The 27,905-nt window shown below is 44.0% G+C and overlaps 1 protein-coding gene and 1 long non-coding RNA gene across 2 annotated transcripts in view; one reads left to right on the plus strand and one right to left on the minus strand.

Moving 5' to 3' along the window:
• MYO1E (myosin IE) overlaps positions 1 to 11,401 on the minus strand; it is a 238,128-nt gene extending 226,727 nt beyond the window's left edge. The window contains exon 1 of the mRNA XM_054451269.2: positions 10,961 to 11,401. Coding sequence (XP_054307244.1) covers positions 10,961 to 10,963 — 3 coding nt within the window. The 5' untranslated portion in view covers positions 10,964 to 11,401. The remainder of the gene's footprint in view (positions 1 to 10,960) is intronic.
• Positions 11,402 to 11,487: 86 nt separating this feature from the next.
• On the plus strand, positions 11,488 to 19,978 carry LOC134738286 (uncharacterized). Its single transcript, XR_010123960.1, has 3 exons — positions 11,488 to 11,624; positions 18,354 to 18,451; positions 19,355 to 19,978. It is a non-coding gene; the product is annotated as an uncharacterized LOC134738286 (long non-coding RNA).
• The last annotated feature ends 7,927 nt before the right edge of the window (positions 19,979 to 27,905 follow it).

Genomic DNA, 27,905 nt, shown 5'->3' on the forward strand with positions numbered 1-27,905 from the left:
GACATAGATCCAAAATTGACCATACTCCCTAATACTCATTTCAAGACAATGTTTGTTGTAATTCTTGGAATGCTACCGTATGGGCTTCAGGGGTTTATAAACCTCCTGAAGTTAAATGAAGAATTATATTTATATGTATTTTTTCATCTGAACTGAGAAAAGATGTTAAAACTACAGAGAATAACAAAGAAATATATATGTACAACTGCCTAGAATTAATAATATCTCATCATATTTGCTTTGGATTTTTCTATATGTAAAGCAAATAAAACATTACTGACTCGGTCGTCTCCCTTTCCTTTCCCCCTTCAGTATTTTGAACTTGGTGTGGATCTTTCTAGTCTGTGGATTTATTTATTTTTTTAATTAATTAATTTTTTTTTTTTTTTTTTTTTTTGAGACAGAGTCTTGCTGTATCACCCAGGCTGGAGTGCAGTGGAATGATCTCAGCTTACTGCAACCTCCTCCTCCTGGGTTCAAATGATTCTCCTGCCTCAGCCTCCCGAGTAGCTGGGATTACAGGCGTCTACCACCACGCCAGGCTAATTTTTGTATTTTTACTAGAGATGGGGTTTCGTTATGTTGGCCAGGCTGGTCTCGAACTCCTGACCTCAGGTGATCCACCCGCCTTGGCCTTCCAAAGTGCTAGGATTACAAGCACGAGCCATCACGCCTGGCCTATATTTTTTTAATAATATACACACAAATACATATATGTACACATACACAAATAAATGTATAGACCCCCAAATAACATAGTCTTATTTTGTGTTTTTGACATTTTTCTTAAATAGTTTCAGATACGCATCTTTCTACAACTTGCTTCTTTACCAAACACTACCCTTGTGACACCTATCCATATTGATACCATATTATCAAATAAGCCACATGTATTTCTCTTCTAATGAACATTTAGATTGTTCTTGTTTTTTTGTTCTCATGATCTGTGGAATGTTTGTTATTATAAACACTGTCAGGGAACAGGTCAGTAGCTTCCAACATATTCTCAGAGGACTCAGGACATTCTCCCATCCAAATGTTAGGAATCTCTGATAATCTGATGCGGGGAAAGGGCATTGTCATCATTTTGCATTGATGCGTATTTCTACATTACAGCATTCCCAAGCCTTGAAGGAAGCTATCTTTACTTAACATTCTTAAAATAGCTTATTAGAGTCTTCTGCATTTAAATCTAAAATTTTCTATAAGGTCTGCATCTTCCTAGGACGCTAAAAACAGCCCTATTCTTTTTTCATTGAAAATTTCTTAGAATCAGATAATACTGTCCAAAACATTCTGTGACCATGTAATGTCATCCTAAATTGCTGTCAACATCAAATGGTGGTCACACCAAAGAAATTATTAAGAGACTAACAATGTGATATTCTAGTTTTGTTGTTGTTGTATTCTGTAATGTATATAAGAATTAAACAGCTAAATCTCTGTTGTTATCACATTTTCCTATTTTCTATTTTTTTTAATCCTAGTTAAGATTAGAGAGGCTTCTAGTATGACTTTCTTTTTTTTTTTTTTTTTGAGACGGAGTCTTGCTCTATCGCCCAGGCTGCAATGCAGTGGCGCGACCTCGGCTCACTGCAAGCTCCGCCTCCCGGGTTCACGCCATTCTCCCACCTCAGCCTCCCGAGTAGCTGGGACTACTGGCGCCCACCACCAAGCCTGGCTATTTTTTTTGCCTTTTTAGTAGAGACAGGGTTTCACCATGTTAGCCAGGATGGTCTCGATCTCCTGACCTTGTGATCTGCCCGCCTCGGCCTCCCAAGGTGCTGGGATTACAGGCGTGAGCCACCACGCCCGGCCAGTATGACTTTCTTTTACTTTTATGCTTGCTCTCACTATGACATCTTCTAGTCTCTACGGCAAAGTCCCAAAGCAAGGAAATTAAAACTCAGAACACTACTACTCATAACAGACAATGTTCTTAAGTCTAAATTATCCCACTCTGGTATTACTGAATAAAATCAACCGAAACTGGTGATTTTCTATCAGCCTTACCTTCCCTCAGGAGTATGTGAAATAATGAAAAAGTATACAAATACTTGGACTCGGCATTGTCAAATTTAGAAATAATTTATTGAACTGCTTTTGAAAGAGCATGGACTTAGCAGATCTGGCTGGTTACATACAAATTGTGTGACCCTGAGTAATTCCCCTCCCCTCACTACACTTTGATTTTCTTACCTGTAAAATGGCAATAAAAACCAACACTGGTGCTAGAATGAAATGAAATCATGTATATGGAAGCCTTTTGTTATCATTTCTCCACTATACGGGGAGCTTCTCATAAGCAGAGGCAGAGAGACTACTTCATCTTTTTGGAGACGGAATCTTGCTCTGTCGCCCAGACTGGAGTGCAGTGGCAAGATCTTGGTTCACCACAACCTCTGCCTCCCATTTCAAGCGATTCTCCTGCCTCAGCCTTCTGAGTAGCTGGGATTACAGGCGCCTGCCACCCCACCCAGCTAATTTTTTTGTATTTTTAGTAGAGACGGGGGTTTCAACATGTTGGCCAGGCTGGTCTCGAACTCCTGACCTCAAGTGATCTGCCCTCCTCGGCCTCCCAAAGTGCTGGGATAACAGGCCTGAGCCACCATGCCCAGCTCTAATTCACCAAGCCTGTATGCTAACCTCCTTTGCCATGGCAATGTCTTCTCTCCACTTTGGGGTTCAAAGCTCTCCATCTCCAACCACTCCCGTTCTCTGGTAGGACCACTCATATTTGCCAAGGAAGACCTAGAGGTATGAGTACCCACTGGTGTCACATATTTGAGTGTCAACGCCAGAATCCAGGGGGAGCACCAATGGTAGGCACCTTTGGGCTAGAACCTGGGAATGTGGAGTATGCATCCCAAGCTCACCCAAAGAGGGGGCTTCATATCTCAGGAGCCAAAGATTAAGCAGCCCATTACTGACCACAGTAGTTCTAGTGGGCGGAAGGAGGAACTCTCCCCTGTACACACTTCTGGAGGAAGTCTCCATACAGTTATGACACACAGTGGGTAATCAGGCTACGTGGGATTATAATACTGCCACCAAAATATAACAAATATACTTATCAAGAAAAAGGATTTCTAAAACAAGTGGAAAAATACAGAACACAAATTGTATATTTGCCCCATAATTACAACCACATAAAAACAATGTGTTTGAGGCCCGGTGTGGTGGCTCATGCCTATAATCCCAGCACTTTGGGAGGCCAAGGTGGGTCACTTGAGGCCAGGAGTTCAAGACCAGCCTGGCCAACATGGTGAAACCCTGTCCCTACTAAAAATAAAAAAGTTGGCTGGGCATGGTAGTGTGTACCTATAATCCCAGCTACTCAGGAGGTTGAGGCAGGAGAATCGCTTGAACCTGGGAGGCGGAGGGAGGTTACAGGGAGCCGAGATTGTGCCACTGCACTCCAGCCTGGGTGACAGAGTGAGATTCCATCTCAATAAAAACAAACAAACAAAGAAACAATGAGTTTGAACAGACTGGAAGGAAACCCAAAGACAAAAATAATTACTGTGTTAGGGTGTGGGGGTACTATGGGTGAATTATTCTAAATTTCTTTTTCTTTTTTTTTTTCTTTTTTGAGATGAAGTCTCGCTCTTGTCCCCCAGGCTGGAGTGCAATGGTGCGATCTCAGCTCACTGCAACCTCAGCCTTCCAGGTTCAAGCAGTTCTCCTGCCTCAGCCTCCCAAGTAGCTGAGATTACAGGTGCCTGCCACCACACTCAGCTAATTTTTATTTTTAGTAGAGACAGGGTTTCACCATGTTGGCCTGGCTGGTCTCAGACTCCTGACCTCAGGTGATCCCTGCGCCTCGGCCTTCCAAAGTGCTGGGATTACAGGCGTTAGCCAGCACGCCCGGCTGAATTCTTCTAAATTTCTTATAATGAAGTTAGTACAGTAACCTTCCACCTACAAGCAGACTTTCTTGAAAAGTCCCAGAAAGAAAACTACCTGGTCACGTCCAGACTCTTAAAGAATTACTCCCACAACTGTTTGGTAAGAAAAACCTTATTAGACTGGGATCTAATAAGGTTAGATCTGCACTGGATCAGATCTAACTTGGATTCTGGCACCAGCTCAGCTAAAAACTAGCTATGAGACTTTGGAAGTAATTTAACCTCTCTAGATCTCTCTGTGAATTTAACAAATGGATTTAGGATAGAATTTTTATGCTCTCTTCTGGGCTTTCTACAATGCAGCCTATGTTTTACTTTCTATAATGTAACGTATGACCATAAAGTGCCATAAATGAATTTGTAACAAACATTATCAGAGCTCAAAAGACCCAAGAGAGTGTGCCTCCTTCAGAGCAGTTCTTATACTTATTCCAGGAAAGAGGGACCTGCTGGATACTGCATATCTTTAGTGGGGCTAATTGTTCCACCTTTGAGGCACAATGTAACTTCTGGAAACATCTGAGAGGGATGTAGTGTAAAGTCTGGTGAGTAATAGGAATGATCACACTGGGCACTAAGGAGTTAAAAAATAAAAAATAAGGCCCTCCCTCCTTCCCTCTTCTTCCCTTCTTTCTCTCTTTTGAGACAGAGTTTCATTCTTGTTGCCCAGGCTGGAGTGCAATGGCGTGATCTAGGCTCACTGCAACCTCCGCCTCCCAAGTTCAAGTGATTCTCCTGCCTCAGCCTCCCAAGTAGCTGGGATTACAGGCATGCACCACCACACCTGGCTACTTTTGTATTTTTAGTAGAGACGGGGTTTCACCAGGTTGGCCAAGCTGGTCTCAAACTCCTGACCTCAGGTGATCTGCCCACGTCGGCCCCCCAAAGTGTTGGGATTACAGGCATGAACCACAGGGCCCAGCCCTGTCTCTTTCTTTTTTTTGTCTCTCTCTCTCTCTCTTTCTCTCTCTCTCTCTCTCACTCTCACCCAGGCTGCAGTGCCACAGTTACAGCTCACTGCATACTTGAACTCCTCAGTTCAGGGAATCCTCCCACCTCAGCCTCCCAAGTAGCTGGGACTATAGTGCATGCCACCACATGTGGCTAATTTTTAAAATTTTTTTCAGTAAAGGCCTGAACCACCACACCCGGCAAAAAAATAGGTTTTATTACATAGCTCATAAATGACCATTCAAAAGTGCTTTGAACAACGGCAATGACGTCATTCTCATGGTGGTAACTCAGAAGGGAGGGCCAACTTCGTTCACATGTACAGTTTAAGTTCTATGGGTTGTCAAAGTCCACGTCAGTATGTTAGGGCTGGCTTTTACAGTTGTACTTCTCTTAAGTGTGGCTGTCCCAAAGATATATGAAAAAAATACTTTGCTAGGATGCCCCAAAACCTTTGTCTCTGCCAACATAAATTCTGAAATTGAAATTCAAAACACAATTTGTTTACCACTATTACAGAATGTGCTTATAAGGCTGAGATGTTTATTTTAATACCTTTGGCATTTAACCTTTAACCTCTTATTTACTCTGTAAATATCATCTCAGCATGGTGAGAAAAAGAAAAAAAAAGTTTTTAAAAACTCACCATTAAGAAACATTTTAATCACAGATTGGTAAAAACACAAGTTGCTGCATTTTAGCGAAAAAAAAAAAAAGAGAGATGACTCAAACTTGGAAAACCATGGCTGTACATAATTCCTATATATCCTACCATGAAGCTTATAATACCTTGCACTTACACAGAAGATTTAAAATATTTCTGCTTTTTGAAGCAGATAAAAAGAGCTTTCTCAAATTCCTAACAAATAATAAGGCCCCATACTTGTCTCATGAGGAAACGCAAGGTACTATATGCTGTCTTTCACTGAGTCTCACAGGAGCTCATCACATGCCCACACTAGGCACAGAGGCAAAATGTTGTATTCTAAGTTATCAGAATGCTCGCTGCTGCTCATTATCTAACCCTCAGGATAACGCCTGAGACAGACCTCCAATTCATGAGATTCAACTGAAAAAGGAGTGAAAAACAAGAAGTCGATCATGTGACATTGGAGGCCATGGCATTTTCGGTGGAGGAAGGAGTTGAAGGGTTGAAGAGAAAAGCTCAATTTGCAGCCTCACCACTCGTGGAACCATCCTACACAGGTGTTGAGATAGCTCCAAACAGTAGCAGCTGGGTGCAGATTTTCCCTGTTATAATAGCTTAGAGAGTGCATAAGCTGAAAATACCAGGCAACTCCCTCTCTTTAGGGAGACCCAGTAGGAAGGTGTGGATGTATCGATAAATATTGAATGCCACTACTGGGTATGTAGTGAACGTTTAGACATTCTTCCTGGTGAGTGAATGAGAAGAATCACTGTGGTACACAGAAGGATACCATGTTAAGACTTACAATAAAGTGGCTGCAAACAGCTAAACTGCAGGTGTGTTTGGCCCCTCTGAGATGATCAAATCACATATAAAAATTGGCAGAGGCCGGGCGTGGTGTCTCACGTCTATAATCCCAGAACTTTGGGAGGCTGAGGTGGGCAGATCACCTGAGGTCAGGAGTTTGAGACCAGCCTGGCCAACATGGTGAAACCCTGTCTCTACTAAAAATACAAAAATTAGGCACGTGTGGTGGCGGGGCCTGTAATCCAAGCTACTCAGGAGGCTGAGGCAGGAGAATTGCTTGAACCTGGGAGGCAGAGGTTGTAGTGAACCAAGATTGCGCCAGTGCACTCCAGCCTGGGCGACAAGAGCGAAACTCTGTCTCAAAATAAATAAAAATAAGAACTGGCAGATATAGCATAAAAATCTAGATTTCTAGCTTCTCTTGAAAAACAAGATAATTTGGTAATATGGTCGCTATAACCATGGCCTAGAATCAAGTAGTGGTGCCTCCTTGAATGGCGCATATATTCCATATTTACTCTCTAGAGGCCAGCCTCCCTCCACCAAATTATAACACATTTAAGTTTGCAACCACTGGCCGGGTGCAGTGGCTCATGTCTGTAATCCCAGCACTTTGGGAGCCCGAGGCAGGAGGATCACGAGGTCAGGAGTTTGAGACCAGCCTGGCCAACATAGTGGAACCCCGTCTCTACTAAAAAATACAAAATATTAGCTGGATGTGGTGGCGGGCACCTGTAATCCCAGATGCTTGGGAGGCTGAGGCAGAAGAATCGTTTGAAGCTGGGAGGCGGAGGTTGCAGTGAGTTGAGATCGTGCCACTGCACTCCAGCCCGGGCGACAGTGAGAGACTCCATCTCAAAAAAAAAAAAAAAAAAAAAATTTGCAACCACTGACAAGACTGTAGTCCTCAGCAAAAGTGTGGTAGAGGTGACTTTCATCTTCAGTAAATGTCTGCTTCTTATACTTCTCCATCCCTCTCCATCCACTGCTCCACTCGTTTTCTCTCCAAGGATATGCCTGGGCTGTCAAATATTTCCCACTAGGATGGCCCACTCACACTTGTCCCTAGATAATGTACCGGACTCTAGGTATTTCCCCAACCCTTTGCCTCCATCAAAACTTTTTTTGTGCTTGATTCCATTCCTTTCTGGTTTTGTTTTGTTGTATTGTGTTGTTTTGACTTAGAGACTACTAGCAATCTGATAAACTAATCAGTGGAAATCAAGTAGGTTACCTTCCCAGGAAACACTGGAAATGTATTCCAGACTTTCTAAATACATACCACGCCATCACCTAAAGGAACTTACCTACCTTATCATCAGCTATCCATCAGATTTCTAGGTTGTAAATCTATTCCTGGGTATTCTTATGTGTCACATCTATAATTTACTCACAAGTATATGCAAGTAAGGAAAAGGGAACAGATCTTGAACATGTTTTGAGGTGATGGTCAATTCAGATTTGCTCAAATATTTCTGTATATTTAATGCACAGAAACCTTGCATTAAAATGAATCACAATTTCTGGATCCAAAGCACATAGCAGATCTACAGCCATGGGTTTCAGTCTATCAGAGAGTCCAAACTGGTCATGGCCACAAAAGCTGAACTTCCTTTGCAGATGATGATAAGCCCAGATTCTACGAAGGAAGCCTTAGATGTGTATTACGGTTAAAGTCAACAGATTTTTTTGTACTCTGCTAAACAACCTACACTAAATTATAAAGATGTGCAGGGTTTTTTTTAACTTCTTCAAGTCTCCTTAGGAAAAAGACACAAATAACTATTGCCTGGTAGTGTTCTTAGTTTTCTCAAGACAGAAAAGTGTCCCAAAGTGAGTTTTCAGGAGGAAGATAGAAGGTGAACTACAACCTGTACACTGTGTTCATGAGTCAGAAAATGAAAATGGCTATTTTCCTTATGAGTCACAACTGAATGAGTCTTAGTAGGGCCTCAGGTACAGATGGAGAGCCCTCCTACTATGCTATCAGACTTCCTAAAAGACACACACACACACACACACACACACACACACACTCACACAGAAGAAGTCCACGGTATAGGTGTTCTCCCTATAGCCCAGCCAAGGGCCTTCTTTTTCTTCTTCTTCTTCTTAATATTTTTTAACTGAAACAGGGTCTCACTATGTTACCCAGGATGGTCTTGAACTCCTGGGCTCAAGTATTCCTCCTGCCTCCGCCTCCCAAAGTGCTGGGATTACAGGCGTGAGCCACTGCGCCTGGCCGCCAAGGGCCTTCTGATGAATTTTAGCCTCCATGCTAATCTTCAGCCACACCCAAAGAAGGTAATGTCCTTTCCCTTCCTGTTCTAAGCAGCTGAAGGGATACAACTTGGGCAGTCCTGGGCAGATGTGGAACACAAAATGAAGTATCATTTGGCTTGACAGAGTCTCACATAAACATTAAATATTGTAATTTGGGTTTCTGATTATTTAAGATGATGCTCTATTCTAAGGCAACTTCACATACATAATGAACAATTTTTCAAGTCAGGAAAGAAATGATTAACTTTGGCCAAATCACTCTGGATCCAGTAGATCTATCAATGGCACATCTCCTGTTTCAGGACAGCCAGCTGTTTCAACTTTTCCGTCAGTGAACTGTGCCTTCAGCAGCCGTATGTGATGCACAGATAGTCGCCTGGCGGCACACAGCATGCCCATCTGTGCTGATGGCAGGGAGCCCATCAATAGGTAAGTCACACACTGTCCTCGGATAGAACCATCTCTTCCCTAGAGCATGCCTTCTTCGCATGCATTTGACCAACCCTCTACTTCATCCGCAATGGGGCTGAATTAAGCATGGTATCCCAGGTTTCAGAAAAGGCAACTTAGACTATATTTCAGTCCATTCAGCATGAAAAATGAGTTTAACTGAGGGGAAGTTAATTTCCTCAAGGTACCACACAAGTACTTAAATTCAGTAAGACTCTTTAAGTTCTTGACATAAACACATTGATTTTTTTAAGAAATATTGACCCACGGAAAATGATTACAGCCATTCTCAAGTACCAGGACTATCACCTTGCTTCAAGGGACCAGGTGCCCAGTGAGGTAGCTTCACCCAAATACATGCCCAATGGGAATGGTTCTCTGCTGGGGTGAGGGGAGGGGTCCAAAAGTAATGTGGAGTAGACTGACTTCTTCAACCTTAAAACTAGAAGAGGAAATGTATAGATAAAGTGTTCTCTTAGATGGGACAAAAGTGACTTAATTTTGGACTATGTAAAAAGAAAAGGCTTTGGCCGAGGATGCCTTGAAAGGTTTCTCGTTGATGTTTGTTTGTAATCATTCTTTGGAATAAACAGCACGGGGCAAGGGGGCTTCTGAGCTTTCTGTGCAGGTTTCCATGGGCCTCTGCTGCACTTCCCTCAGGCTGCTCATCGGGATATCGATTTTTTAATTAGTGTTGTGCTGGTTATCATTTTGACTTGGCTTCTCTTCCACAGCCATTAGAAAACAACAGCAAACCAGAAGAGGACGAGATCATCCACCTAAGCAGGACTACTTGAAAAGAAGCAAGTGTGGAAACTATGAAGCCTTGTAATAGATTTTTTTTTTTTTTTTTTTTTTTTTCTGATGAACTGCCGATCTCTTCAAAATAGAGTCCTTGCTTTTGTGCCCCGGAAAGAAAAGTACACCACGCCAAAGCCCAAGGGAGGTGGCTAAGGTTATACAGGGAGGGAGGAGAGTGTAGCTGGACTGGGGAGTTGGAATAGCAGAAAAGTCACAAGTCAAAAAGACGGCCCCTTCCACACATTCCCAAAGTGCCAAAGGGAAAAGAGCAACAAACTTGAAACTCGCGAGGGCGTCTTCCCGTACGAAGCGTCCCCGGGATCCCCGAAAAGCCCCGATCCCCTCGCGCTTGGGAAGGGGTGGGGTCCTCTTCAGGAGGTGTTTACTTGGCGTCTGGGGCGCGGAGACCCTCGGGGCCGAGGACCGGCACAGGTCCGGGGCGGCGTGGCTGCCGCCCGCGCCTGGGTCTCCCCAGCTCTTGACAGCCCGCCGGCCGCCAGGTGCTAGCCCTACCTGGCGCCCCCGCCTGTCTTTGTGCGGCCCGCGCCGCCCCTCGCCAAGGCAGGCCAGGGACCGCCCCCGCCCGCGTGCCGCTGCCAGGCGGGACAGCTGCGGGCGCTGCCGGGCGGCGGAGCGGCGGCTGGGAGGAGAGGGAGTCGGCGCGAGGGTGCCCGGGGCGGGGCGGGCACGGCCGCGGGGAGGGCAGGGGACGCCGCCAGCGGCTGCGGCGCGAGTCTCCGAGCACCTCCCCTGCCGGCTGCGCCCCCCACATCCCAGCAGGAGGAGGGGACCCCCTCCTGCGCCGTGCTCCTCGCAGCCGATGCGCCCACACCCTGGCTTCCGACAGCTGGCAGCCATAGCAACCCGGCCACAGAAAGTTTCGCGACGCAGAAGGCGACTTGGAATAAAGTTTTCCTTCGCCCCTCGCTCGCTCTCCCCCGGCCCGGGTTTACGGAAAGCGGCAGGAAATCAGAGCTCGCGACGTGCCGGCTCCCGCGTCCACCTTCTCCACCCCTGGCCCAGGCAGCGCGCCCAAGGTGGGTGCACCACGCCGGGGCTTCCTGCCCCGTCCCCGGGTCCGGCGTCCTAGGACGCGGCGCGGCCAACTCACCATGGTGACTCGCGCCGCGGTCGCGCCTTCGCCGGGTCCCGCTGCCGGGGAGCTGGGGCTGGAACGCAGTCTCCTGGGCGAACTTCAAAAGTTGGTTCCCCTCGCCAAAAACAGGCTCCCGACACCCAAGCACTCACAGGAGCCAATGGGAACCCAGAGGGGACTCCATCCAGGCGGGATCGGCGGCGCTAGGTGAGGGCGAGACAGCGGCGACTTAGCAGGCGGGGCGCATGCTGCGGAGGGCAAGAGTCCACTCGGACTCGCCGCTCGCCGCCCGCCCAGGTGAGTCCGATGCGCTTGGAGCGGCCGCCTCGCTCCACTGCCTCGCTCCTCTTTCTTCGGCCACTTAATCCGTACTCCTCTGGCTGAGTCTCGGCTCGGGCCGGGCAATCTGTCCATAAATGGAGAACTCAGCTCAGGCCTGACCAATCAGGGTTTGTTTTCGTAGCGTCACTCCTCAGGGAAACCGTAGTAGCCAACAAGCTTGGAGCTGCTGGAGTTTCCAAAGATCTCTGGATCCTGTAGTCCTCCTCCCGCGCCAGCCACGGAAGAACGCTGCGGACCCAGCTCGCTTCTGGTAGCAAGACCCGAACTGTAAGGAAGAAAACCCTCGTGAAAGAGGAGCAAAGCTTTCACTTCGCTGCGTTTTAAGACGAAAGTTAGGGTGGGTTTCGCTTCCAAGTTGAAGTGGCATGATTTTCCCAGAACTTTTTTTTAAGAAGGAAATATTTTATCAGCATAAAACATCAGAGTCGTGGCAGCAGCCCAAAGGAAATCCTTTTTCTTTCCTACGTCTGGATTGTGAGCAAAGTCAAAAATATCATTTCCCCACCCCTCCTTTTACCTGAATTTCCTTGGAAAACAAAGGAAGACTTCCGGCCCCTTTTTCTTTTCTTTTTTCTGTTTTTCTTTTCTTTCTCTTTCTTTTTCTTTTTTGCACGTTTTGATGACAGAAAAGTTGTTGCACGTGCAGTGGGCAGAGGAAAGGAGAGAGGAGAGAGAGGTGGGAAGAAACCCCATCCGACCTCAGCCAACACATCTGCTGAAAACAATCAGAACTGTAAAAATGCATTATTCCAGACTGTGAATATCCAAGGAGAAGACTGGGGTGGGGCGGGGTGGGCGGAAGCAGAATCTCAAAATCAAGGTAGGGAGTTTGATTTTATTGTTCTGGAGGCTGAGGAAGTAAATTTGGTGAGTCTTAACAGGCTACCTTCCTGGGATCTGTAGAAGATAAAATTGGTAAACTTCAGGGCATAGAGAAACTATGAAGCATAATGATATTATGATACTTTCTGAAATTTGGTTGAGGCAGGACGCCGTGGCTCACACCTATAATCCCAGCACTTTGGGAGGCTGAGGTTGATGGATCATCTGAGGTCAGGAGTTTGAGACCAGCCTGGCCAACATGGTGAAACCGCTTCTCTATTAAAAATACAAAAATTAGCCCGGCATGGTTATACATGCCTGTAATCTCAGCTACTCGGGAGGCTGAGGCACGAGAATCGCTTGAACAGGGGAGGCGGAGGTCGCAGTGAGCCGGGATCGTGCCACTCCATTCCAACCTGGGCGACAGAGCAAGATTCTGTCAAAAAAAGAAGGAAAGAAAGAAAGAGAGAGAGAGAGAAGAAAGGAAGAAAGGAAAAAGAAATTTGGTTATAGCTCTTCACTTGACTATCTGAGCATAAAGTTAGAAGTTGTATTAAACATTATCTTGTCTAAAAGCGTAAACAAAATGTTACAACATGGATGAATCTCGAAAATACCGTGTTAAGCCAGGAGCAAAAGACCACATATTATATGATTCCATTTAAATGAAAGTTGAGGATAGGGAAATCTATAGAGATAAAAAGTGGATTAGTGGTTTGCTAGGGGCTGGGGGAGAGGGGAAATGGAAGTAATTGCTAACAGGTATGCATTTTCCTATTGAAGTGATGAAAATATTCTGGAATTAGTGGTGATGATTGAACAAGTTTGTGAATATACTAAAAGCCACTGTGTTATGCTTTTTAAATGGGTGAATTTTATGGTACGTTCATTATATCTCACTTTTAAAAGTTGAAAGAAAATCATATTGTCCAAATTCTTGTAGTAATCATTTACATAGTTTGGCAACAATATAATCGAATGTGTATTATAAGACAGCACGGCTAAACACTGGAGTTACAACTGGTCCCTGCCCTCACTGAGCTTACAATTTTAGAATGGGGAAAACAAACGATAAATTTTTAAAAAGAATAAATACAGGAAAGAAGCAAGCACAGTGAAATGCAACAGTAGTTTTGTGCAAGGAACTGCCATATTTGGAGCTATAGTTTAGGGCAGGAAATTCATCTGGCATAGTTACGTAGTATGAATTGGAAAGAAAACAGCATGCCATCTGTACTAGGCATTGCCTAGGTACACATAGACGTGATAAATTCTCAGCTAAGTCTGACTCCATATCTCATAGGGGAATATCAGCTTCAGAATATTATTAGGTCAGCCAAGCTCAGTGGCTCATGCCTACAGTGCTAGTGCTTTAGGAGGCCAAGATGGTAGGATTGCTTGAAGCCAGGCGTTCAAGACCAGCCTGGGCATCATAGCAAGACTCTGTCTCTATCAACAAATTATAATAATAAAAATTAGCTGGGCATTATAGTACATGCCTGTAGTCCCAGCTACTTGGGAGGCTGAGGCAGGAAGATCATGTGATGCCAGGAATTCGAGGCTGTAGTGAGCTATGATCGTGCCACTGCACTCCAGCCTGGGCAACAGAGTGAAGCCCTGTCTCAAAACAACAACAACAAAACCTATCAGGAATTTTAGGAGTGTATGAACAGAGGTTACCAAGATGGAAATGTCAGCTTACCAGTAACACAAGAAACACTACTTAAGCCACCATCCCATCCATGGTCAACACGCATTAGTAGTCAGATTGACATGGGCTTTGAGATGTACAGACAAAGGCATAGTTTTTTTCCCAAGATTAACCCAGGAATACAATGAAACACTAAAAATCTCTTAGTAATCCATTGACAGTCGACTGACAATTGATCAGTCTTGGATTTATCAAAAACTGTCTTGAGACTATTAGTCCATTATATCATCATTTCTGATTTTTTTTTAAATGTTTTAGCGTTTACTTTTATTGCCCTAATAATCTAGAATTTCTTTCAAGTTTCAAGAGGTACACCTAACTGTAGTAGGCAGGACTTTGATGAAGATGTATGCTTGTGTTCATTTTTTATAATATATATGAGATTTTATATGTATGTATGATTTATATATGATTATATATGATTTTATAATATATATGAGCATGAGATTATTATAAAGTCATATATATATATAAAAGCAGTTTTTGCCGGGCATGGTGGCTCACGCCTGTAATCCCAGCACTTTGGGAGACCGAGGCGGGTGGATCATGAGGTCAGGAGATCGAGACCATTCTGGCTAACATGGTGAAACCCCGTCTCTACTAAAAAAAAAAAAAAAAATACACAAAATTAGCCGGGCGTGGTGGCGGGTGCCTGTAGTCCCAGCTACTCGGGAGGCTGAGGCAGGAGAATGGCATGAACCCGGGAGGCGGAGCTTGCAATGAGTCAAGATCACACCACTGCACTCCAGCCTGGGCGACAGAGCAAGGCTCCATCTCAAAAAAAAAAAGGAACATTTTCCCAATTCTGATTTCTATCTGTTTTTCAGAGGATTCAGTAATATATTGTCAAATATTTATTCTTTCTTTTTTTTTTTTTGAGACGGAGTCTTGCTCTGTCACCCAGGCTGGAGTGCAGTGGCACAATCTCGGCTCACTGCAACCTCTGCCTCCCGGGTTCAAGCAATTCTCTGCCTCAGCCTCCCAAGTAGCTGGAATCACAGGCACCCGCCACCACACCCAGCTAATTTTTGTATTTTTAGTAGAGATGGGGTTTCACCATCTTGGCTGGGCTGGTCTTGAACTCCTGACCTCGTGATCCACCCACCTTGGCCTCCCAAAGTGCTGGGATTACAGGTGTGAGCCACCGCACCCGGCCTTCTTTCTTTTTTTAAGACGCTCTGTCACCTAGACTGGAGTGCAGTGGCTCTATCTTGGCTCACTGCAACCTCTTGCCTCCTGGGTTCAAGTGATTCTCCTGCCTCAGCCTCCAGAGTAGCTAGGAATACAGGCGCCCACCACCACACCTGGTTAATTTTTGTATTTTTAGTAGAGATGGGTTTTCGCCATGTTGGCCAGGCTGGTCTCTCAAAGTCCTGACCTCAAATGATCTGCCTGCCTCAGCCCCCCAAAGTGCTGAGATTATAGACTTGAGCCACTGAGCCCGGCCAGATATTTATTCTTATTCAAGACCATAGTAGCAGTGAAGTGGAAGCAACTTTTAAAACTGTAAAACTCATTCTAGACACATGATGGAGCTAGTCAGATAAGACTTTGTACATACTTTGGTATGATTAATTGCATTTTTTCTGGGGCTGAATGAAAAGGAACAAATAAAAAAATCAAAATGAATACAAAGTAAAATTTTCTGTATAAATCTATCAGTGAACTAAATCATTGTTTATGCATTTTGGAAAGCAGCAAGAAAATAATATCGAGCAATAAAACTAGTTTCCCTGTCAATACCATAAAAAATCATTCAGAATGCACTCACAACAGTAAAGTTAATTAACGTGGGGCTGGTGCGGTGGCTCACGCCTGTAATCCCACCACTTTGGGAGGCTGAGGCAGGTAGATCACCTGAAGTCAGGAGTTGGAGAGCAGCCTGGCCAAACATGGTGAAACCCTGTCTCTACTAAAAATACAAAAAAAAATTAGCTGGCCATGGTGGCAGGCACCTGTAGTCCCAGCTACTCGATAGGCTGAGGCAGGAGAATCTCTTGAACCCCAGAGGCGGAGATTGCAGTGAACCGAGATCAGGTCAGTGTGCGGGCCAGCCTGGGCAAAAAGAGTGAGATTCCGTCTCAAAAAAAAAAAAGAAAAGAAAATTTGGCTGGGCGCAGTGGCTCACACCTGTAATCCCAGGACTTTGGGAGGCCAAGGCAGGCGGATCACCCGAGGTCAGGAGTTTGAGACCAGCCTGACCAATATGGTGAAACCCCGTCTCTACTAAAAATAAAAAAGTTAGCCAGGCATGGTGTCCTGCACCTCCCAACTATAGTAGAGGCTGAGACAGGAGAATTGTTTGAACCCGGGAGGCGGAGGTTGCAGTGAGCCGAGATCCTGCCACCACACTCCAGCCTGGGTGGCAGAGCGAGATTCCATCTCCAAAAAAAAAAGAAAATTTGTTAATGGGAAAATTGGAAACCTTTAACAAGACACTAATAAAAGAGAGACTTGTATCATATTAGTGTGAAACGTCCTCTACAATCACTATTTTTATCATAACATACATCATATATTAGGTTCACTAGCTATTAGCTACTGAGCTAAGTGCTTAACGTGTAATATCTCATTTAATCTTCCATCCGACCCTGTTAGCTCCATTAGCAGTTAAGAAACTAAGTTGAGAAGACTTAAAGTAATTTGCTCAAGCTATTACTTAGCTATCCTCCATCAAATACATACATTTGTCTGGCTCTGAAGCCTACACTATTACCCTTTAAGCAGTGATTGTGTAATAGAAATGTCCATCAGAAGAAATTGTCCCTAATGCAGGCCCAAAATGAATAGGAACACACTTATTAAAACCCCATGAGCCTTTCCAAACCAGAGCTCCCAGAAAAATTGTTGCTTTTTTAATGGAATATAAAAATTACATTTGCATAGTAAGTTTGACTCTAAACACTTTTTCCCCCTAGTATGTTGATATTGGTTTATAAAAAGGATGTTGAAGAGAATTTCACCAGTTGTATAATGTAATATGATGCTACTTCTGATTAAGATAAAATTAAGGCCAGGCACGGTGGCTCACACCTGTAATCCCAGCACTTTGGGAGGTCGAGGCAGGTGGATCACCTGAGGTCAAGAATTCGAGACCAGCCTGGCCAGCATGGTGAAACCCCATCTCTACTAAAAATACAAAAAAGTAACCAGGCATGGTGGCAGGCGCCTGTAATCCCAGCTACTCAGGAGGCTGGGGCAGAAGGCTCACCTGAACCCAGGAGGCAGAGGTTGCAGTGAACCGAGACAGTGCCATTGCACTCCAGTCTGGGTGACAGAGGGAGACTCTGTCTCAAAAAAAAAAAAAGATAAAATTATTTTGCTGTAAGAATTATTTTACTGAAGTAAAGGAATAGAAATGATTTAAACATATGCTTAAATTAGCAGCTTATTAAAAGCATGTTTGTGTAGATTTATTATTATATTTTCTCTGATTTAAATCAATATTTGCTGTTCTTCCAGTTTCAATTTGATTTTTACATTCAGAAGATAAACCTTGATCTTTCTCCAAATCTAAAAAATTTGGAGTTGAAACAATGAATAATAGTAGTTATGGTGGTCCATGATCTAGCAAGGAATGAGGAAGTCCATGGAAATGAGCTTTGCAGATAACTAAATCTCCTGTCCATGCCCTGATGTTCTTTCTTTTCCCCACTCGCTGTCAATGTTTACTTTCCTGTTGGATTCTGTGTATTCTTATAAGTCATCTGAGCTCTTTGCTGCAACAAGGCAAGGCATGGATCAATAAATATGTGCATTTCAAAAAGTAAAAAATAAGAAATCTCTGCATGAACCTTGCCTTTTTTTCTTTTTTCTTTTTCTTTCTTTTTTGTTTTTGTTTTTGTTTTTTGTTTGTTTGTTTGTTTGTTTGTTTGACAGCATCACACTGTGTCTCCCAGGCTGGAGTGCAGTGGCACAAACAGGGATCACTGTGCCAGGCTCAAGTGATCCTCCCGCCTCAGCCTCCCAAGTAGCTGGGACCATAGGCACACGCTACCTATAGCTCGGCTAATTTTTTTATTTTTTGTAGAGACAGAGTCTCACCATGTTACTCAGGCTGGTCTCGAACTCCTGGGCTAAAGCAGTCCTCCAGCCTCAGCCTCCCAAACTGCTGGGATTAAAGGCATAAACCACTACACCCAGCTAAATCTTGTCATTTTTAGACACCAAGACCTTTTTTTTTAACTTTAAGAAAAGTTTTTTCTAAATGAAACTACACATTTCATTGACTTCTGAAAATACATTGAATGTCAAGCAGCTTTTGCTTTAAGACTCAAGGTCATTACTATAAATATTGATTATTGCACAGGACTGCACGAACCAAGGTCCTTGGGGACTGTCAGATGAAATGACTGTTTGCCACTATCTTTCATGGTCTTGGACTGCTGTACTTACATGGTTCTCCTGTGTTTTTTTGTGTGTGTGTTTGTGTTTATATCCTCCACTGGCAGAGACTTATTTATTTATTCATTTATTTATTTATTCCTTCATTCATTCATGTATTTTGAGATGACATCTTGCTCTGTTGCCCAGGCTGGAGTATGATGGCATGATGATGGCTCACTGCTGCCTTAAACTCCCGGCCTCAAGCTGTCCTCCTGCCTCAGCCTCCCAAATTGCTGGAATTACAGGTAAGCGACCACACCTGGCCAAGAGAGACTTTTTTCTCCCGTTATCTGTTGCTCTAATTTAGTCTCTTTTAGTAACAAGGATCAGAAGAGCACATGGGTTACTTTAAGGAAAATAATTTTTTTTTTTTGAGACGGAGTCTCATTCAGTTGCCAAAGCTGGAGTGCAGTGGCGTGATGTCGGTTCACTACAATCTCTGCCTCCCAGGTTCAAGTGATTCTCCTGCCTCAGCCTCCCGAGTAGCTGGGATTACAGGTGCGCACCACCACACCTGGCTAATTTTTGTATTTTTAGTAGAGACAGGGTTTCATCATGTTGGCCAGGCTGGTCTCGAACTCCTGGACTCCAGTGATCCAGCAGCTGCAGCCTCACAAAGTGCTGGGATTATAGGCGTGAGCTACCATGTCTGGCCTTTGCTTTATTTTTTTGTTTTTGTTTTTATTTTTGTTTTTGTTTTTGTTTGAGACAGAGTCTCACTCTGTCACCCAAGCTGGAGTGCACTGGCATGAACTTGGCTCACTGCAACCTCTGCCTCCCGGGTTCAAACAATTCTCGTGCCTCAGCCTCCCGAGTAGCTGGGGCCATAGGCATGCGCCACCACACCTAGCTAATTTTTGAATGTTTAGTAGAGATGGGATTTTCCCATGTTGGCCAGGCTGGTCTCGAACTCCTGGCCTCAAGTGATCCAAATGCCTCAGCCTCCCAAAGTGCTGGGATTACAGGCATGAGCCACTTCACCAGGCCAGAAAGAAATTTTTTTAAGGTATACATGCCCAGGAGCCCAGGAAAAAGAAGACAAAAGAAGGCAGGGCTGTGCATCTCTGCATGGTTGGATGTTCTTTTCTTGTCTGTCTCTTGAAGCTTCTCGCAGTTAACTCATGGTTGTTCCTCTTCCCTGATTTCAGCTTGCAAAGTGCCTGTAGCCTGTCGTGTTCTGACTTGGGCCCTAGAACAACCTTTTCTACAATGTTGCCCACAGCTCACTGGAAACTGCCCTCTAGACTTTTGATTCAAGTTCCATAGGGAGAAAGGGACGGAGAGAAAAACAGACAGAATCTGACTCACCCAGCTCAACCTTTTAAATCATGCCACCCAGGTCATAGGTCACTGACAAGGAAGGCTCTGCTGGGACCAGGTGCCTGTCCAGTCACATTCCAAGCAAATGCTGTGAGAGGAGTGATGTCCTAAAGCTTACTGCCCCATTAAGAAGAGATGGCAGATGGGGACAGAGTCTCTGGGGAAGGAAGACAGGGTAGACACTCCAAATTTAGGGCATGCAGCAGTTTGCTGACTGTGCCTGTCTGCTGCCTCGATTTCTACACTTAGTGAGTCCAGGGGGATAATTCCATTCACCTCTTCAACAGAAAAAAATGTATGGCCTTTGTAATCATCATCATCATTTCCCCTTTATCATCATTATGTCTGTAAATGTGTTTACATACTTGAGATGTGACATCATTTTTCCTTTATTATCATGTACTTATAAATGTGTTTTTGATTACGTGCCTTTAAATATTTGTGTAAACACATAGATGTGTGTGTTGTGTGTGTATATTTAAGATGACATTTTTTTCTTTTTTTTTTTTTTTTTTTTTTGACACAGGGTCTCACTCTGTCACTCAGGCTGGAATCCAGTGGTGTGAACACATATCTCAAGCAATCCTCCTGCCTCTGCCTCCCAAGTAGCCAGAAGTACAGGTGGTGCCAACATGGCTGGCTAATTTTTTTTTTCTTTTTTTGTAGAACTGGGTCTTGCTATATTGCCCAGGCTGGTCTCAAACTCCTGGGCTCAAGCGATCCTCCCTCCTCGGCCTCCCAAAGTGCTGGAATTACAGGTGTGAGCCACCATGCTTAGACAGATGACGTGTTTTTCGATATATTGTTACAAACACTTGGGGAGATTGAATAGAGTGTTTCTTGGTGTTCAGCATGATGGCAGCATGGTTTCCAACTGACTACTGTTATCACTCACCACCACAACAAACCTTTACTGAGCACTGTTGTAGGTGCTGGAGAAGTAGAAGACAAGTTCCCTGTCCTCATAGGATTCACATCTTTACATGTACATCCAAAACATACAACAATACAAGAGAGTTCTACCTTCATATAGAACACGTTCCCAAAACACACACCAATGTCAGATATATAAAGTTCAAAAACAAATCTGTGTGCTTTAAGCACAGGTTTCTATTTTCAGAGATCTAAAATGTAGTATAAAATTCCTGATTGTGTGCTGTCCCCTAGACATAGTCTTAAGCTATAATTCCAGCATGCATAGCTGTTTTTAAAATCTGAGCATCTCCATCCTAGCTGAGCAAAGTTGACCACCTGAAGTCCAATAGGCAGCTTTAAGATTTGGGTCAGGCTATTTACCTCTATAAATCATGAATTGTTTTTTTTATCTGTAAAGGCAGAGATAATAATAGTACCTTCTTCATTTATTTCTCACATAGTGTTGTAAGAATATGAATTAAATCATATAAAGTAATAGCAATGGTGAGTGATGCGTAGCAACGTCTCAGTACGAGTTGTCATTATTGAGGCTGAAGATTCACTACCTTCTCCACACCTAATGATTCCCTTCTTTGTCTCAATTGTTTTATGTTTATGAGAACAACACTCCCTTTTACTAGTGTTTGCACTTATATTTTCTCCATATTTCACTAATTTTGAAAAAGCGACAAGGCTAAATGGAACCCAGTATGAATGTAATTGAGTAAATACTGTAGTTTGAGAGGGCTGGTGGCACAGATGGACCTGAGCTGTGGACTGGCAGGCAGCACCGCCAAGAGATAGCTCAAAAGGTTCCTTTGTTGCCTGGCCCGTTGTCCTGATGCCATGTAGGAAAGATGGCTCAGGTGCATTTCTATACAATGTCTGTATCTGTGGAAAGGTGAATGTACAAAGGTCAACGGCACAAGGAGATGGCCCCTCTCTTTTATTATATTGAATTCCTGGAAATCCCGAAATAGAGCCAAACATGAAAAAGTTGATGACAGTTTCCCATAGGAGGAATGCTTCAATAAGTACTTGGTAACAAACGGATTATATGTTGGACCAAGAATGTGATTCTAAAAACAGCTATGACAATTATAAGTTTCTATAATTTAAAGTAGTACAGTTTTGCTCCAAATTATATAAAATAAATATAAATATGCATTTTTATTATAAAAGAGACCTCAGTGAATTGAAAAGTGCCTGACACCACATAAAAATATCACACAACTGTCGCAAATCCTAGCTATACAAATTCCCTTTAAAAGTGTCCCAGCTCCGGCTGGGCGCCGTGGCTCACGCCTGTAATCCCAGCACTTTGGGAGGCCGAGGCGGGCAGATCACAAGGTCAGGAGATCGAGACCATCCTGGTCTAACTTGGTGAAACCCCGTCTCTACCAAAAATACAAAAAATTAGCAGGGCGTGGTGGTGGACGCCTGTAGTCCCAGCTACTCAGGAGGCTGAGGCAGGAGAATGGCGTGAACCCGGGAGGCGGAGTTTGCAGTGAGCCGAGATCACGCCACTGCACTCTAGCCTGGGCGACAGAGCAAGACTCCGTCTCAAAAAAAAAAAAAGTGTCCCAGCTCCAATAATGATTATGTAAACATCCCAGTTTCTTTTCAGTTTAAAAACTGCGAGTGGGTGTGAGAGTGGTGGCAGGGGGTGATGCTTAGAAGTAATTTATAAAGAAGCGAAATTAGCCTGTAATCGCAGCATTTTGGGAGGCAGAGGTGGGAGAATTGCTTGAAGCAAGGAGTTCAAGACCACCCTGGAGAGGCCAGGCGTGGCGGCTCACGCCTGTAATCCCAGCACTTTGGGAGGCTGAGGCGGGCAGGTCACAAGGTCAGGAGATCGAGACCATCCTGGCTAACACGGTGAAACCCCGTCTCTACTAAAAATAGAAAAAAATTAGCCGGGCATGGTGGCGGGTGCCTGTAGTCCCATTTACTCGGGAGGCTGAGGCAGGAGAATGGCATGAACCGGGGGGCGGAGCTTGCAGTGAGCCGAGATCGCGCCACTGCACTCCAGCCTGGGCGACAGAGTGAGACTCTGTATCAAAAAAAAAAAAAAAAAAAAAAAAAAAACCAGCTTGGAGTTCAAGACCAGCCTAGGCAACATAGTGAGACCCTTGTTTCTACAAAAAAATTTTTTAATTAGCTGGGTGTGGTGGTGTGCATCTTTAGTCCCAGCCACTCAGGAGGCTGAATCAGGAGGATCACATGAGCCTAGGAGTTGGAGGCTGCAGTGAGCTATGATCTTACCACTGCACTCCAGCTTGGGTGACAGAGTCAGAACCTATCTCTCCCAAAAAAAAAAAAAAAAGTGAAATTAATTTTTTAAAAATAATTTCCCTATAAAGCTACATTATTTAGAAACTATTCTCCTAGGCACCTGTCAGAAAAACAAAAACAAAAAAAAAAAAACCAGAAATAAAAACAAATCGCTCACACAATAGAAAATGTTTGAATGGATAAATAAAAACTAAAAGAAAAATGACTAGACTTTCAAGTTTTTGCAGTATATTATTACGGGTTTTCAATTATAAGAGAAATATATGCTTCCTGTAATAAAATAAAGCATAAATATTTAGAGTTTGTGAAGTAAAAACTGAAAGTCTACCTGCCCCCACCCTCTCCTGCAAGGTTTTAAATGTGAGAAAATGGTGGTTCCATTGGCAGGAAATGAAAAACCAAGACCAGGGTCTGGTTTCAGCGAGTTCTGTTAGGCATGTTCAGTTGGTGCTAACAGAGGTTCTAGACATCCCTTGGAGAGGCTGGTTGAACCTCAGGGAAGATGTCAGTTCCAACACTGTGTGTGCTCTTTCCAGTCTTCATCTAGTTGTCCTCTTTTTCTCTTTTTCTTTTTTTGAGACAGAGTCTCACTTTGCCATCCAAGCTGGAATGCAGTGTTTCAAACATGGCTCACTGCAGCTTTGACCTCCTGGGCTCAAGTGATCCTCCCACCTCGGCCTCCTGCATAGCTGGGACTACAGGTGTGTGCCATCATGCTTGGCCAATTTTTTTGTATTTTTTGTAGAGACGGGGTCTTGCCCTGTTGCCCAGGCTGGCCTTGAACTCCTGGGCCCAAGCAATCCTCCCTGCTCTGCCTCCCAAAGTGCTGGGCTGAAAGGCATGAGCCACCGCACCCAGCCTCCTTTTGTTTTTGAGACTGAGCCACCACTTCTTAAATCTTTGCTCTCTCTTTTCCTCTCTTTTGGCAAGGCTGTGGAGAAACAGGTTTCTTGTGTATTTTTGCTGGGAGTATAAACAGCTAGAACTCCTGTGGAAAACAGTTTCGTTCCCTCTATCAACATTACAGAATTATATAGTCTGACCCAGCCCTCCTGCTTTTGGAAATTTATCCAGATATGTACATGCACAATGCAAATTGACATATGACTACAAGGCATCATCGATGTAGCAAAAGATTGCAAACAATGCAAATGTCCATCATTAGCAGAACGAGTTAAAAACATTAGGAGACAATTTGTAATAAGATTCTTTAAGTTTTAAAACCCTTTAGCCAGGCACAATGGCTCATGCCTGTAATCCCAGCACTTTGGGAGGCCGAGGCAGGTGGGTCACTTGAGGTCAGGAGTTGAAGACCAGCCTGGCCAACACAGTGAAACTGTCTCTACTAAAAATACAAAAATTAGCCAGTCACAGTGGCATGAGCCTGTAGTCCCAGCTACTTGGGAAGCTGAGGTGGGAGAATCCCTTGAACCTGGGAGGTGAGGTTGCAGTGAGCCAAGATCGTGCCACTGTGCTCCAGCCTGGGCGACGGAGTGAGACTCCATCTCAAAAAACAAAAACAAGCAAACACAACCCTTTAAAAACAGAATAAGGGATTTGTTTCTAAATCCATATGGAAAGATTCCCAAGATGTATTGATAAGTTAAAATGAAAAGAGCAAGGTGGCTGGGCATGCTGGCTCACGCCTGTAATCCCAGCACTTTGGGAAGCCAAGGTGGGTGGATTACCTGAGGTCAGGAGTTCGAGATCAGCCTGGCCAACATGGTGAAACACCATCTCTACTACAAATACAAAAATTAGCCGGGCATGGTGGTGCATGCCTGTAATCCCAGCTACTGGGGAGGCTGAGGCAGGAGAATTACTTGAACCCGGGAAGCAGAGGTTGCAGTGAGCTGAGATCGTGCCATTGTACTCTAGCCTGGACAAAAAGAGCAAATTCCATCTCAAAAAAAAAAAAAGAGCAAGGTATAAAATTATATGTATATCAGGCTACCTTCTGTGTAAGAAAATAGAAATGGTGAAATAATAGATTTGTATTTGTGCTTGCAAGAAGAAACTTTGGAAAAGACACAAGAAACTGACAGAAGTATTTGTGGCATGTGGGGGCAAGGGTTGGAACAAGGCAGTATACTGGAAATGCTTTATGTTGCTCAATTTTTGAACCATTGTAAATATCTTGCTTATCATGTAAAACATTGTTATCAAGCAGAACACATTGCTACACATGGCAGAACAATATGAATGCTAACTAAAGATCATGCTTGCAAAGATTTTGGAGGGCTTCTTGGAGTGGTGGCCTATGGTCTGTCTGGCTGTAAAGATTGATTCAGAAAGATGGAGAAGGCTAAGTGTGTGTGGTGGTGCACGCCTGTAATCCCAGTGCTTTGGGAGGCCGAAGCAGGCAGAGGGCAGAGGGCAGAGTGCAGTGGCACGTGCCTATAGTCCCAGTTACTCGGGAGGCTGAAGGGGGAGGATCACTTAAGCCTAGGAAGTCGAGGCTGCAGTAGCCATGATTGTGCCACTGCACTCAAGCCTGAGTGATAGAGTGACATTCTGTCTCCAAAAAATTAAAATAACCAAAAAAATAGAAAGGTGGAGGATTAGGATTGCTATAGGAAAGGGGTCCCGATCCAGATGTCAAGAGAGGGTTCTTGGATCTCATGCAAGAAAGAATTCAGGGCAAATCCACAGTGCAAGGCAAAAGCAAGTTTATTAAGAAAGTAAGTGGTGAAAGAACAGCTACTCCATAGACAGAGTAGGGCGTTCCTGAAAGTAACAGGAGGAACACGTCCACCCTAGGTACAATACTTGTTTATATACAGGATAAAAAAGATCATGGGGCGATGTGCTCTGCTACAAGGGTTTGTAATAAAGGATTAATTTTCTTAATTACTACATTTTGCGAGAATTGATATTATTATCTTTAAAGCAAAATGAGAAGTTCTTTTTTTCTCAAGATACTGGGATATTAGGACACTCCCAAGTCTGGATCTGTTTAGTAAACATTTACAACCTGAGCCCTTAACTGTAAACATCTAGAGGCTAGGAATACCTAACTTCATGGGAATGCAACCCAGTAAGTCACAGCCTCATTTTCCTAGCCCTCACTCACGATGGAGTTACTTACTCTGGTGCAAATGCCTCTGGCAGGGTGAGACCTTCTAGGTTTTAGGATTCACATAAGCAGTGGCAGGGCGCGATGGCTCACGCCTATAATCCCAGCACTCTGGGAGGCTGAGGCGGGCAGATCACCTGAGGTCAGGAGTTGGAGACCGGCATGGCCAACGTGGCGAAACCCCGTCTCTACTAAAAATACAAAAAATTAGCCAGGCGTGGTGGCGCGTGCCTGTAATCACTTGAGCCTGGGAGGCGGAGGTTGCAGTGAACCAAGATCATACCACTGCACTCCAGCCTGGGTGACAGAACAAAACAAAACAAAGGATTAGCATAAGCAAAAGCCCAGGGGTATGAAGGCTTATTATTAAATTGACTGAAATGTTTCTTCCCAGGACAGTTTCTCAAACTCACTAAGTAAAAAAGAGCTGAGATTTCACTTTTGTCTCTTTGGGACTGTGACAAAATGAGTCTGGCTTCCCAGTCTCTGCTCAATTATAAAAGGTAATTTATGTTGCTCCTTATATACTGCTGATATGCCCTCCTCAAATATGGGAGAGCTGTCTCATCTCTTATTTACCTTTGAGAAAAATCCCCGAATAAATGCAAAGTTACTTATACCACAAAAATCAAGTCCTAATATAGTTTAGAACAGGATTTACCAGAAGAATCAAATGATTTAACTTGATTTTTTTTTAATTAGAGACTGAGTCTTGTTATGTTTCCCAGGCTGGCCTTGAACCCTGGGCTCAGGTGATCCTCCCACCTCAGCCTCTTGAGTAGCTGGGACCACAGGCATGTAATGTACCACTGCACCTGACCTCAACTTGATTCTTTTTTTTTTTTTTTTTTTTTGAGACAGGGTCTCATTTTGTCACCCAGGCTGGAATGCAGTGGCACGAACACAGCTCACTGCAGCCTTGAACGCCCAGGCTCAAGTGATCCTCCTGCCCCAGCCCCCCAAGTAGCTGGGACTGCAGGTGTGTGCCACCATGTCCTGCTAAATTTTTTTTTTTTTTTTTTGTAGAGACAGGGTGTCACTATGTTGCCCAGGCTGGTCTTGAACTCCTGGACTCAAGCGATCTGCCCACTTTGGCCTCCCAAAGTGCTGGGACTGCAGGTGTGAGCCACCATGCCCAGCCTTTCAACTTGATTCTTGAACTCTTTGACTTCAACTTGATTTTTTACCTCTTTAACCTTAGTGCAAAGTGGGACTATTGTGACTAAAAGACTGAGGTGTAAAAATCTGTTTAAGTCTTCAAGTCAATAGCAAGTGCCTTAGTTATATTCCTTACTTTTACATCTCTGATTTGAATCTTGCTATCCTTCTTCCTGAGCATGGACCATGAGAAAAGCAGCTGGATATTAGAGTAGGTAATTCCTAATGACAGGATGAAGGAAAGTCAGCCTTGTTTTTACCAAATCTCATGAAGTTGCTCAATAATTCTAAGATGACTCATCTCAGTACTTTAAGATCACATTAACCCTGCTGCCTTGAAAACAGTGCTTGAAGGAAGAAGATCCAATTATGTTAAAATCTCTATCTTTTACTCTCCCTGACACACACACACACACACGCACACACGCACACACGCACACACACACACCCCCTATCTATGTAGAGAGGAAGATAAGCCTTGAGGGAAATATGACGAATGTTTACCTGGTTATACTGGATGGTAACACTATAGAGATTTTTATTTTTGCTTTTAACTTTTTCTACATTTCTCATTTTTTAAAAAATAATAAGTCTGGGCACGTTGGCTCATCTACGTAATCCCAGCAGTTGGAAGGCCAAGATGAGCAGATCACCTGAGGTCAGGAGTTCGAGACCAGCCTCGCCAACATGGTGAAACCTCATCTCTACTAAAAATACAAAAACAATTAGCCGGGTGTGGTAGCGGGTGCCTGTAATCCCAGCTAGTCAGGAGGCTGAGGCAGAAGAATCGCTTGAACCCAGGAGGCAGAGGTTGCAGTGAGCCCAGATCACGCCACTGCACTCCAGCCTGGGTGACAGAGCAAGACTCCGTATCAAGAAAAAAAAAGAAGAAGTAGAGTCTTGAAGCAGTGTCTTGCTATATTGCCCAGGCTGGT

This window comes from Pongo pygmaeus, chromosome 16 (assembly GCF_028885625.2).
Source record: "Pongo pygmaeus isolate AG05252 chromosome 16, NHGRI_mPonPyg2-v2.0_pri, whole genome shotgun sequence".
Taxonomy (NCBI): domain Eukaryota; kingdom Metazoa; phylum Chordata; class Mammalia; order Primates; family Hominidae; genus Pongo; species Pongo pygmaeus.